The sequence below is a fragment of the Channa argus genome, chromosome 18 (genome assembly GCF_033026475.1).
Source record: "Channa argus isolate prfri chromosome 18, Channa argus male v1.0, whole genome shotgun sequence".
In the NCBI taxonomy this organism is placed as follows: Eukaryota; Metazoa; Chordata; class Actinopteri; order Anabantiformes; family Channidae; genus Channa; species Channa argus.
In genome coordinates this window covers 7,841,647-7,854,537 of record NC_090214.1, presented here as the reverse complement: position 1 = coordinate 7,854,537, position 12,891 = coordinate 7,841,647, and the positions used below count along the sequence as shown (strand labels likewise).

Here is a 12,891-nt window from a genome sequence, read left to right as displayed (position 1 = left end):
CAAATTGATATTTGAGATAAAAACTATGCACTAGAGTGGCCGGATGTTAGAGCTAAAGCTGAAGATGGCTAAGTTAAAATGTCCACCATCTTGTCAGCACTCTCTACAGCCAGAGGCCTCTAAGAAACGTGACACCTGAGTCCAATGTTGTTAAGTGGTCTGGAAATGAAGATCAATGTTCCACACACACACACACAGAACCCCTGAAGCCTAATGAGTGCTACCTTTGTGAGAGGTGTCATTACTGAAAAGGAGCATCATGATGAAGCTCAGTGTATGTTCCTGTGACAAATCTAGGAAAATTGATGTTTGTCTGAAACAAGGTGCTGGTACAGAGAAACCTTAAATGAAGTTTACTGAGGATTCAGGTTGTTTTGTTTTTTTCAGTTATAAAGCTGCATCTAGTGAACCAGATACAGACTTTCTTAAATATAAAAATCATAAAGAAGTAAAAAACAAGCAATAGACAAGAAGTTTGCCAGTTTTCATTACTCCAATTTTGTATATTTGAGTTCAGCCATTCAGTGGGATTTACACTGCACCCAGCACAAATTTCACAAATTCTCCATAGCGTCTTTCTAGGGACTGTTAACATCAGTCGGCATTTGGGTATATTCCATATCTTAGCCTCCTTTGTGCATTAACATCTTGAGATGTTAGTTAATCAACTGGTACCAAAACAGCTCACCTTTAGATGAGCATGTGTTCTCAACAAAGCATGTGTTCTCAAAATGTTACATTCAAGCATAATTCAGTGAATCCAAAAAGAGCAAAATTAACTTTAAGTCAGTTAGCAGAATAATACTGTACAAAATTGTTTCCTTAATAAAGAAAGTTATGTGTATTATTACATAATAGTAACTTTGAAAAACATGGTTTGAAAGGTTTCCATTTAAGATTGATATCTAAAGGGAGTAACAGATGAAATTATGAACTCTGACTTTCTTTCTTTTTTCATTTGAAAGAGGTACAAATCATACAATCCATTGCTAAATGGGAGTCAGCTGATCAGTGGCATTGAGTAATCCATCTGGCTTTTATCTTGCTTCATCTTCTGTCCATGTAGTTGTAGACAGACTTGTTAAAAACGGCCAGAAAGAAATCTGCATCCTCCTTTGTAATGCACATGGGTGGTTGGATGCGGAAGATCTTGTGGTGAGAAAAACAGAAAATAAGAGGAAAACCGATTCAAGTAAACGAGTAACTATTTGTTCGTAGTGGTGGCAAAGCAGGCGCTTCAGATGCTTTGGGAACATCCAGAATGTTAACATACATAAAACTTCAGTATAAAAACTTTTTTTTTAGAATTGTGGATTCAGTAAGTTTCTTAATCTGCCATGTCTTTGGACACTGAGTCAAAGTTGGAGATAATGCTGGTTTTGTGAATGACTGCTTATAAATATAAATAGCCAATTTCTAACATAATGAAAATGTGCTGTAATTGTAGCTGAAATGGGAGATGCTCTTAAAGGCAAGGCTGTGGTAATAAAACTAAATTCACAAGAGGAACCCAAGTGGAACACAAATTTTAATGTCTTTAAAAACATGAACGGGAACATAACAATATTTTGGCTCTGTAGTGGCTGAATTGTTAAAATATATGCACAATATTTGATGTTTTCTGATGCTATATGAATAACTAAGGCTAAAATAACTAAATCTAATCAAACCAAAACTGTGACAAACTATTGCACATTGAACCTTGACTTTTTTGTCAAGCCGCTACCAGAAGCAACATGAGTCTTAATCTACGTACAGTGAAAGAGCTGGATGTGGTGCTCACTTATAGCATCTAACTTGTTTTCAATAAAATTAAGCAGATTTGTGATATAGATATGTGCTATGTTTCTACCACAGCTGGCATCTACTGACAGGGGGACAGGAAAACAGAAGGTGGGTTACCTGTCCATATAGTCCTCCTTTCCCTATCAGGACTCCCATGTCCTTGATGTCCTCAAAGATCACATTCATTGCCTCATGAGACAGTGGCTCTCTACTGACCTGTGAATGATAGAGAAGAGATGGTCATCTGGATGTGTTGTAGTAACCGAATCAACAGTCTACTAAGAACACTGTCTAGTGTTCTTAGTAGTGTCCAATAATTAATCGATGTGATTCAGGCACCTAACCTCTAATTGCTCATTGGCTTGAGATGCTAAATGTCTGAGTAGTGGCAAGGTCCATGTGTGCATGAGATTTCCACTATTAGTCAATTTCCTGGTTAATTGCAGCTGTGAGGTAAAAGAGGGCAGTTCAAACACTGCAGCAGAAAACAGTGTCCTCTTACAATAATGAATTTCTGCTCATGGCAAATATAGAGCACTGAGTCCAACTGGAGTCAATATATCATGAACTGTGTTTTATGAGACACTGTGTATGGGCAGAGGAATAAAAACTGTTGTTCCCTTATTTTATGGTGAACTGCACACGGTTCATGAATTTCTTTCTTACTGAGATTGTCTGGAGTCTTTGTGGAATGAGATGTGATTGTTTGCATTAGCTTGACTTGTATCAGTAAGTCCCACCATGGTGGAAAAGCTCTACGACCTCACCCTCATTCTCCAAAAAGCAGTCGAAAACAAAAATCTTTAACTTTCCCACCAAATTCTTCTCTCATTTCTTCACTGAGTACTTTGCTTTATGGTCTTCCTGACGGAGGTTTTTGCTTTGGACCTCACTTGTAGGTAGCTTTGAATAGTCGCTGCTGCCAAATCACTAAATGTATTCATCTAAATAATGTCCTCATTTGACTGCTATTCTCGCAATTGAAGTGCCCCATGTTTCATTGTGTTTAATCAACTGTGCCATGTTTACAGCTGACAAATGTTTCCAGGTTAAAATAAAGCTACTTATGGAATAAAGGAAGAAGTCACAGTCATAAACACTGTCTCACAGTTTGTCTCACAAACCAAACAAACATGCACTATTAAAGTGGAACAGGGGTCAAAATGACCGAGCAGGATGGTTCTCAACCAGCCCTGTAAATCCCACAAAAATAACCAATTCACTGATTTTGTGTTTACTAGAGGGTAACTGTCTTAATTTTATTTTACCATTGTCTTTTATTTGCTTGCTCCTTTCAATACAGTATCTGTCACTACAGACAGAATAACAAACATGTCAGAACTTCAATGAGTAGCTCACATGCAACAGCTGACATTGTTCTGTTTACTCCTCTGGTCATTGCTGTTCCAGATAATGGTTAACTGGGGCACTGCTGAACCATGCTCCCCAGGAGGCACAGTACAGGCACACGTTGAAGCATGTGATGAGAGGCGAGTTTCACTTGTGCTACAAATTCAGTACCTTGTCTTTGACCATTTCCACTCCTATCTGTAGGCCTTTTCCACGAACATCACCGATAATCTCATACTTGTCTCTGAGCTTTGCAAGTTCTGTTATGAGATAGGTGCCTACATCAAGACTGATCTTCTGCGTGCCATCCTCTTGAATAGTCTGTTAATTAAAAATGTATAATTATAAAGTTTAACTTTTTCATATAGTGCAATAATATTAAGCAGAAATCAATGGATTTTGATCAAGCTGATCTCATTGGTGCCTATAAAAAGGGGTGATGCAGTAATAGAAGATAAATTCCTACATCTAGCACTGATGAAGCAACTGCACATGCTACAGGGTTTCCTCCAAAGGTGTTGAAATGAACCCCCTTGGCAAATGAGGCAGCAATTTCTGAAAAACACACAAATACAATGTCACACTCACTGCCAAAAATACTGCCATGTTTTTAGTTACGCCCCTCACCTTCCTTTGTACCTTAACAGAACCTTTCCACATAAAAAAGAAACAGTAGGCTCATTGAATGAAGTGAGTGCATCTAAAAGTTGATTACTATGGGCGAGCTATGGGAACTAGCTACCTTAAAATGACAAAATTACACACTGTGATCACACATCCACAGCTCAGAATAGAAGCACTGGTTTCAAAGCATCAGGGTGTTCAACCTAGTAATCTGATTTTCTGTATTAATTGCTAAGAAAATGTGGCCTGACCTTCGCCTATGTCCTAAGCATGGACAAACAAAGTGAGCATAAGCTAATAAACGTTCAGGGTTTTATTTAACAAAACTATTAAACAGTCACAAGACTGGAAAACATTAATAGGAACCCTGGATTTAATAACTGGTTAAACCTCCTTTGGCAATAATAACTGAAAAAGTAACACCTGTAACTTCCTGTAAAAGCAGCAAAGGAAGCCCAATTCATGACGCTGACTCCACCATACTTTACTGTTAGGATGATATTTTCATGTACTGTGGGTGTTCAGTACCCTTTTATGCCATATAAAATGACTACATTAAGATTAATCATATTTATATAGCATTTTTCAAAAACCTGTGTTTTATAATAGAAGTCAACAAACTGTGAACTAGTAAAGAGATTTCAAAATGTGGGATGTTTTTCATCCACTTTCACACAACCAAGTTTCTGCTAATAGGAAAATTAAGGCTACAAAAAGCAAAAAAATATCACGAAATATAAAATATTTGTTAGTTAGCCATCTGAAATTGAATTAAAGTACGGCTTCATTCTTCTTCCCACGTGAGAAACTGTTGATGATGACAGTATTATAGAAGTACTCCCCCAATCAGCGGAACTATTAGGGACCGCTTTTCCTGACCATCAAGAGGTTCTTTGCGGGTGGTCTCGAAGAGTCTGACAGCAAAAGTACAGATTCCTGACAAATCCTAACTCCAGTTAGCTTTTGTTGATGTCATTAGCCTATGGGTTAACAATGTTATATATATATATATATATATATATATATATATATATATATATATATATATATATATATATATATATATATATATATATATATATGGGTAAGAATGACATCATTTCTTTGTTATTAGTTAGAATAGACAATGTTAGTTCATATCTTTGACCTAGATGAAGATTGGACAATCTCGGTTCTGGTACAGGCACAATTCCAAAGTTACTCTAAATGCAGTTATTATGCAACTTTCATTGGTGCCTTTCATTCCTTGTTAATTATGGAACTTCACTGAAATGAACTTTCTGTCTCTCTCACTTGGCGCTTTCAAAGACAGTGAGACAAACTAATTCGACTGGCCACCATTGAAGCCAGCTGCTCATAATGCATCCTCCCAATAGTATTGCATTCTCCTATTCTTCATTGTTCAACATTGGACACGGTTGTGCTCGGCAGCACACCACCATTCATGGTCACAAAAATCACACAAAGACCATTAGAAACATACACATAACCTACCAGCGAATCAGACTTATGTTTAGACAGTATTTTTTTATTTTATGTTTTTACGAAAATGGGATCCGTAATACATAAATAGTCTTTTTTTCAAAAAGAGCTCATTATCGTTTTCTTTACACTAGATAAAAAATAAGGTAAAGAGCCAAAACAATGAATGAGAGGTACACTATAATATCAGTATTCATTAATGCAACAGACGGGCCCTCTCCATCCCCAAGAAGTGCTGACTCATAAACTAACACTCTATAAATAAATCGAGCAAACCCCATAATAACACTGTTCAAAGAAATGTAGACAATATACCTTAGGTGATGATGAATAGGCAAAAAATATTAAACGAATGAAATGCTTAAAAAAAATAAATTCTTTGTTGTTCAATCCACCCAGCTGTGCATAAGTTTGTTTGTTTTGTTTTGTGGAAAGACTTCAAAGTTGCAACTCACAAAATGTTATTTTTAATTGTTTTTAGTCCTTTCGGCTTATTCTGTGAGTTCAAATAAAGCTGGGAAATCACTACCTCGGAAATTAGACAGGGGCCTCGTCGCTACACATAAATCTTGTCAATTAAATAGTAGAAATAAATAAGCACATTGTAATTAATCTTATATGCACATGCAGCCAGATTGTCAAACCAGAGGTTTTTACGTCTTACAGTATTATTACAGTATTATATCACCTGGTGTTGTAACGACGGCTCCTATTGGGAATCCATTACCAATGCCCTTTGCCATTGTAACGATATCAGGAATGACACCATGCCCTTGGAAGCCCCAGAAGTGGCTTCCTGTTCTCCCAAATCCTGTCTGGACCTGTCAGGTATAACATGAACAATTATGTATCCAAAAAGAGACAAGGACACAATACTAAATGCAACTTTAATAATCTTTGCAACATTTGCCTTATATTGGTAAGTATTATACTTTTCTTAAAGATTTTATTGTCTTAACGGTACACAGCTCAGTGTTTTGATATTAACAATGAAGGACAAAGTTCAATGACAGAATAGTAAAAAAAACAGAGTTATGATCTAACACTGCAGTTCTTCTCAGCATTACAGGGCATTTAAACCTTTTTTCAGCTCATGGTTTATGTTTTATAGCCCAGTCTCCTTGCTTTGATTAACCAAATTCAAAGGATGATCAGGCAACTATTTTTAGAGAAAAAGCTCTAAAAACCAACTGAAAATTAACAGGCCAGCACCAAACAGCAAACTTACACTGACCGAAACTAGCTGGTAAAAAGTAATTTAACAAGCAGATATCAATTTTGAAAGTATTTCTTTATTTTTTATGAATCCAAATGATTTTTTAAAATGAAAAATCTTTATATCTAACCTCATCAGCAATGCAGAGCCCCCCCCTCTCTCTCACAAGTTTATAAGCTTCCTTGAAATAGTTTTTAGGGTACTGCACAACTCCTCCGACTCCCTGTCAAAAACAAAGACATTCACATTACACAGGCTCTTCTTAACTAGCATGAGTCCTGGTCATAGTGAACAGGAAAAATACACATGGACGATACCTGACTTTTCTTGGTTAAGCTGAATGTGCTCCAAGTGCAATCAAGCATTAATTTTTACCCATTACATACTGTATGCCACATGCAGTAATGTTGATCATTTTATTTTTAAATGTGGCAATGGAGCAGGCCAGCAAACGAAATGGACATGAGTAGGATTTATGAGTTTAACACTACATTTCTTGTTATACTCCACAGCAGAAAGTACAATAGTACCTGAATAGGCTCTGCAAAGAAAGCAGCAATTTGAGTTGGGACGCTTGTAGCAAGTGTCTCTGTGAGCTGTCCAATGTACTGCTCATTTGCCATGCAATGACCTATGGGAGCGAACAAAGACTTAAATTCTGCTCATTGTTCCATTAATAATACATAATATTTCTTCATGGTTCATAGGTGATGAAAATGTTCCAACTTATCAAAAATACTTACCAAGTGTGACTGTTTTTATTTGATCTAGAATAGTTTTCGTGTATTCTTGTAAATTTTTTGGAATTATACCACACCCACTGCATGTGCTATATCTGAGGCTGTGATAAATACTGTGGTATTAATTTTGTCCATATTGGCCAACACTAATGCCACAACAGTATTTTGTTTAGTGTAAACAATTATGTAGATATGCGAACTCACTGACCATTTCCAGGTAGTCATTTCTGGCTAAGAAGTACTAAATAATAAATACTCATGAAAATGGTCAAATATTAAGTCAATGCAACACAACTTTTGTCAGATAATCAGGGTTGTACTTTTTTAACTTGTTTTAACCTTATGAATTTTAGTTAGTATGGATTTTATGAATATCCAAGAACACATAATTTATCTGAAATACACATTTCAGTAAGCTATTATGATCGGAAACAGTGAAAAGCTGTGAAATTCAAAACATTTTAAAATGTCAAGCGTTCACTCTAGGAAAAGATTCAGTTTTCTGTGAATTTTGTGCTGCATGTAAATTCATGTGACATTAAAAAAGAAACAAATTAAAACAACCCTCAGCATGAGATGTTTTGTCACCATGCATGAACACAACACATTAAATGAAAGTATGGTCAATGGTTTGTAGGAATATTGCAAAAAGGATATTATTGCCTAATCTCACTGACAACTATAAAAAGAAATCCTGTTTATGAGAACAATGAGAATGTTGCTGAAACATGCATACATGTGTTTGTGTACCTTGGGAGCAGCTACACTCTCTGATGGTCTGCACCGGAGAGTCCCTGCAGTGGCTTCCTCCCCATGGACCCCTAAACACATCTGGGCACATAGTCTGTTTATTGGGCAGAAACCTAGTTAGCTGGGTCAATGTGACACCAGTAGTCACTCACAAATAAACAGCACAAACAACTATTGTAAAACAAGGCACTGGAATAAAATTTCACCTGTATATTTCAGATGGATGTATGGAACAGAGAGTCACAAAACTGTTTACTGCAAAATGTCCTGATGTTTAATAAGTTCAGTTATTCCACAAATTATAATCGCGAGGGAGCAGAGGGAGCACAAGAAATGTGTGACAATTAGCTCCAAATGCTTTTCAAGCTCAGAAATGACTTGGAACATCTGCTTGGAATTGTTATTTTTGAGACAGATGCTGCTTTAGTGTTTTGTGTGTGTGTGTGTTCTTTCGGCTTCTAAGCATGTGTATGCACTACTTAAGAAAATTAAATTTCACAGCTTGGCCTCTTTCTTCTGTGAAATGTTTATCATACATGCATTTGTTCACTTATATCCATCCATCCATCCATCCATCCATTATCAGTAGCCATTATCTTATCCTGTTCAGGGTCACAGGGGGCTAGAGCCTATCTCAGGTGTCACTGGGCAAGAGTTCACACCCTTAACAGTCTATCTCAACACAGACAAACACAGTCAGACAACTATTCACGCTCATATTCACCACTATTTAGAGCCGCTAATTAACTTAAAATGCATGTCTTTGTACTGTGGTAAGAAACTGGAGCACTCCGAGGAAACCCCTATAAACACGGGGAGAACATGCAAACTCTAAACAGAAAGACCGCAGAAGGGCGATGATGCAAACCCACTACTCCTCTTATCTGATTACTTTATATATTATCATTAAAATAGAAACAATAATATGCACCAATTAACATACATTTGTGCAGCCTAAGCCATTGGCAATGGGATATTTATATGCTGCATGGGAGGTAAGACCCATGGCCTGTGGGCTGCCACCGTGGTATGATCCTCTGGGGAAAAAAAATACAGTCACAAACATTTTAGTTATTTAGATTAGATTGTATTAACAGATTTATTCTTAAGAACCAGTCAAGCTAGAAAATACATGACATGAATATTAGAATATGAGGATAAACAACCTCAAAGAATGCTTTTATGTTCCTGAGTAGGAATCATCATGTCTTATTATATGTTGTTTACTCAAACTGTGTGCTACCTCTGCCTGTGCCTCTTAAACGACTCTATTTTTATCCCAACAGAGTATTGAATTAATGGGGAGAAAGGACAAACTAAAGCAAAACAAACTAACAAAAAAACAAACCAAAACAAAAAAATTGATTTAAACACTTTCAGTCTACTTTTTTTTTTTTTCACAAGTTATTTAACTGTGAAATAATTGCTAACTTTCTAATTTCATATAGTTTTGATTTTACATAATGATGAAGCACACAATGTTTCACCCAACTGATTACTCATAACAAACATACCTGAGGGTGATGATGTCAAAGTTTCCTGTATGAAGCCGAGCCATCAACATAGCCAGGTCATTGGCCTCTGAGCCACTGTTAGTCAGATATATTACCTAGACAGGGAAACACAAACCAGCAAACATTTAAATCATCTAGTTTCTTTCCCCTTGTTGAGCAAAATACAAAAGGACCCACCACCATACCTTAAGGGGATCTGGCAAGTAAGAAGCTAGCTTCTCACAATATTCATGGAGAGGAGGATAGACGTAGATGTTAGAAGTATGCCACAGTCGCTTCAACTGCTGCTCTATGGCTGCTGTTACTTTCCTGGGTTAACAGATATCAGGAATCATATATAAGTGTACCAACACTTACTATTACAAACTGTGTATTACTGTGTGGAAGCTAAGAGATGAAGACTTTACGGGTGGCAGTGGCCCACACTGACAGTAGCCACACCAGCAAACAGATCCAGATATCGCTTCCCATCTACATCCCACAGCCACTGCATGTGTCCCTGGTGGATGAACAGTGGTTTCTTATAGTATGTAACCTTCATAGTCATGGGGTTGCAGTTCTGTCTTCGGATCTCCATCATCCGCTCTTTAGACATACCCTGGACAGTGACATTAAAAGAAGACAAAAAAATAGTTTTTGTATAACACATTTTTTTGTGTTTGTTCTGTAGTAGCATGTTTATATTTATTTAGTCTGACATAAAATTTTAAGTTGATTATTATGATGACTACAGAATGCATAGCCCAACTGCTGATGTTAGAGACACAGTACTGCGCTGGTAGAGGATGTTGCTCTTACCGTGTATTTTTCTGGTGTGAAATTACATGATGGCATCCCCGGGACATCTGTTGGAGGGTATTTGATAATTGTGATAAAAGTTCAGACAGCAAGAGACAGTTATTCTTTTGCTGCAACTCCATAATTGGAATGAGTTGACTTGGCTAAGTGTGAGCAAAGCTTTTAAGACCCAGAGGTCTTAAAACACTCTTAAATCTTTCTTTGTATACCCTTTTTTACATACTGACAGACACACTTTGGATTTATACATATTAATCAATGCTGTCATTTTGTTGTTTGAATTTAATTCGGAATTTTCTTTCTAACAGGAGCTTAGAACCTGGCTGATGTTCACATCAGACCTCACAATGTGCAGCACAGGATAAAATGATGTCTGTTGTTTATTCTTTGTTGTAAATTGAAGGCAGAGGGAACTTTCGGGCAACTGTTTAATTCATATTATCAAAGCACAATTGCATGCTGCATTTCACCTTAGTGAGAAACATATCCTGTACCTTGAGCCCAAAGAAGTGGGTATTATCTACAGGTCTAAACAGCTGCAGCTAACAATAATGGACATATTTGATTAATCTATTATTATTTTGATAAACTGGTTAATTGAACTATTTGCCGCTGACCTGTCCAGGGTGTACACGACCTTCTGCCCAAATACAGTTTGGCTCCAGTACCCCGTGACAATGAGCAGGATATGAGAATAAGATCATGGATGGATGGAAGGTTACTTGAGCTACTGAATATTTAAACTACTGATGGTCAAATTAAACTTTAATTTTTTAAAACTGGATTTAATAGATTTTTTGGCTAGCTATTATTTAGTAGCTATGTATTAAGTTAGATAAATAAAACTAATGCAGTCTTAACCCACAGGACTGCAATTTGTGGTCTTTCTTAACTGCAGTGGATTATACAAAAAAAGTACAGTTTTTTTTTCAACTTATTGATTTAAACTCATTGTTATAAATGGGTGATCATACTTGTGAGTATAAAGCATTACAATTCAAAAATACCACACGCATGAATAAAAGCCTCATTAACAGTGTCTACAAAACATACAATTGGCTGATACAATAAATATATTGTCAGAATAATAATTTGTTTCTGAACAGTTTCTGAGTTGGCAGTTTCACTGTGCTGCTGTACCCTTTGCCATATGTTACTGCAAAATACATTTGGGTTGTGCGGATTTTGTCGTGTCACTTTGTAGTTACTGTAATAAGGAAAGTTGTGGCTGGCATTCTATAACTTCATAGACTGAATCAACCAAAAAAAAAAAAAAAAAAAAAAAACACACCTTCATTAGAAAATCCATGAATGTAAAACTTTATAGCAGTACTGTTGTATTATAACGTTACTGGGTTAGTTTTAGCTTTTAGTTGGCATTTAGCCTAATTTATTTATTCTACAACTATGTTACATTGCAGTTTTTTTTTAATAGGTCAGCTTAAAAATATTGAAGTTTAAAGCGGTAACGCAACAACAAGCATAAGGCTAAAGCTGTAGAAGTAGCAATATCAGACTGTAACTTCTTAGTTAAGCTAGCTAGCTCTGGAGTTAGTAAGGTCTCCATGGTAACTCACCACTAGCCCAGTGGAGTTTGGCCAAACGGGGCCGACAGCGTGATTCTCGTTTAAAAACGGCACAACGGCCACTCAGACAAGACAACGCTTTATACATGTTGGGCAGCTCCAGAGAGAATCACTGCTTTCTTACTCCCTTCACCGTCTGGACGCTCACACTACACTCATTTAATGAGGGTTTCCCCCTAGATAGTCTCGGGTTCAGGAGGGGGCGGTCAGTGAAGAGACAACGACCCCGGTTTCAACACCAACGTGCCCCCCCTCCACCACGTCATAGGCTGCGTCCGCACGTACGACGAGTATTTGTTGATTTTCTGTTAAAAGTTTTAAAGGTTGACATCCAAACCATTAGAACCACCTCCAAATATAAGCAAAACTCAATCAAATATTATGGCCCTTTTAATCAAAACATTAGAATGATCACATGTTGACTGTTTCAGCCTAAACACCTGAGACATGAGAACACTGTAAAAGAAGAATTCAGAGCTGCTGTACTGGATTGCATGCGATTGCACGGATGCACCTACTGAAGTGGCCAGTCAGTGTAGAACTGCTCTGTGATCGCTCATGATTAAAGAGGAGCCAGAGGATTTAACTGAACTAAACTTTCAAATCCAAACTTGTAAATCTGATGCAGAATTGACCAAATATGATGCATTGTAATCTACCGTACCTTGTGCAGACAAGACATTAATCAATTAGTCCAACAACCAAAAATTAATATTTTGTACAAAATGCCACATATGTAACAATTCTAGCTTCCCAAATGTGTATTTGCGTTTCATGTACGTATCTCAGTATTCTTGTTTGTTATTTTTTAAACTGATCATAAAAACCATTGTGACAGTTTCAATTAAAACTTTGTTTAAGTGCTATGGGAATATTTATTAAGGCTTTACAAAGATGTGGCAGTTGTCTGTTCTTATACTTGTGGGAAGCCTCCTACTCATAAATTAAAATAATCATTACATGCATTAGAAGTTAGCTCTTCCAGCTGCAACATGTACAATTACATGAAACTCTTCTTTACAAACAAAACATATAAATTTGACAGA

General features: G+C 36.7%; 1 protein-coding gene across 2 annotated transcripts; it reads right to left on the bottom strand.

Moving 5' to 3' along the window:
• Positions 1-471: 471 nt before the first annotated feature.
• On the bottom strand, positions 472-12,041 carry agxt2 (alanine--glyoxylate aminotransferase 2). 2 transcript variants are annotated; one of them, XM_067484202.1, is made up of 14 exons: positions 11,837-12,041; positions 10,260-10,306; positions 9,869-10,059; positions 9,647-9,770; positions 9,462-9,556; positions 8,891-8,984; positions 7,948-8,041; positions 6,988-7,088; positions 6,588-6,680; positions 5,930-6,062; positions 3,602-3,690; positions 3,307-3,456; positions 1,903-2,001; positions 472-1,149 (listed from the first exon to the last, which is right to left on the bottom strand). In XM_067484202.1, the coding sequence occupies exons 1-14, from the start codon at positions 11,931-11,933 to the stop codon at positions 1,048-1,050; spliced, it is 1,509 nt and encodes a 502-aa protein (XP_067340303.1). In that variant the 5' UTR covers positions 11,934-12,041; the 3' UTR covers positions 472-1,047. The 2 variants fall into 2 exon arrangements, with proteins under 2 accessions (XP_067340303.1, XP_067340304.1); XM_067484203.1 differs by lacking the exon at positions 10,260-10,306 and having other exon boundaries at positions 11,837-11,982.
• Positions 12,042-12,891: the final 850 nt, after the last annotated feature.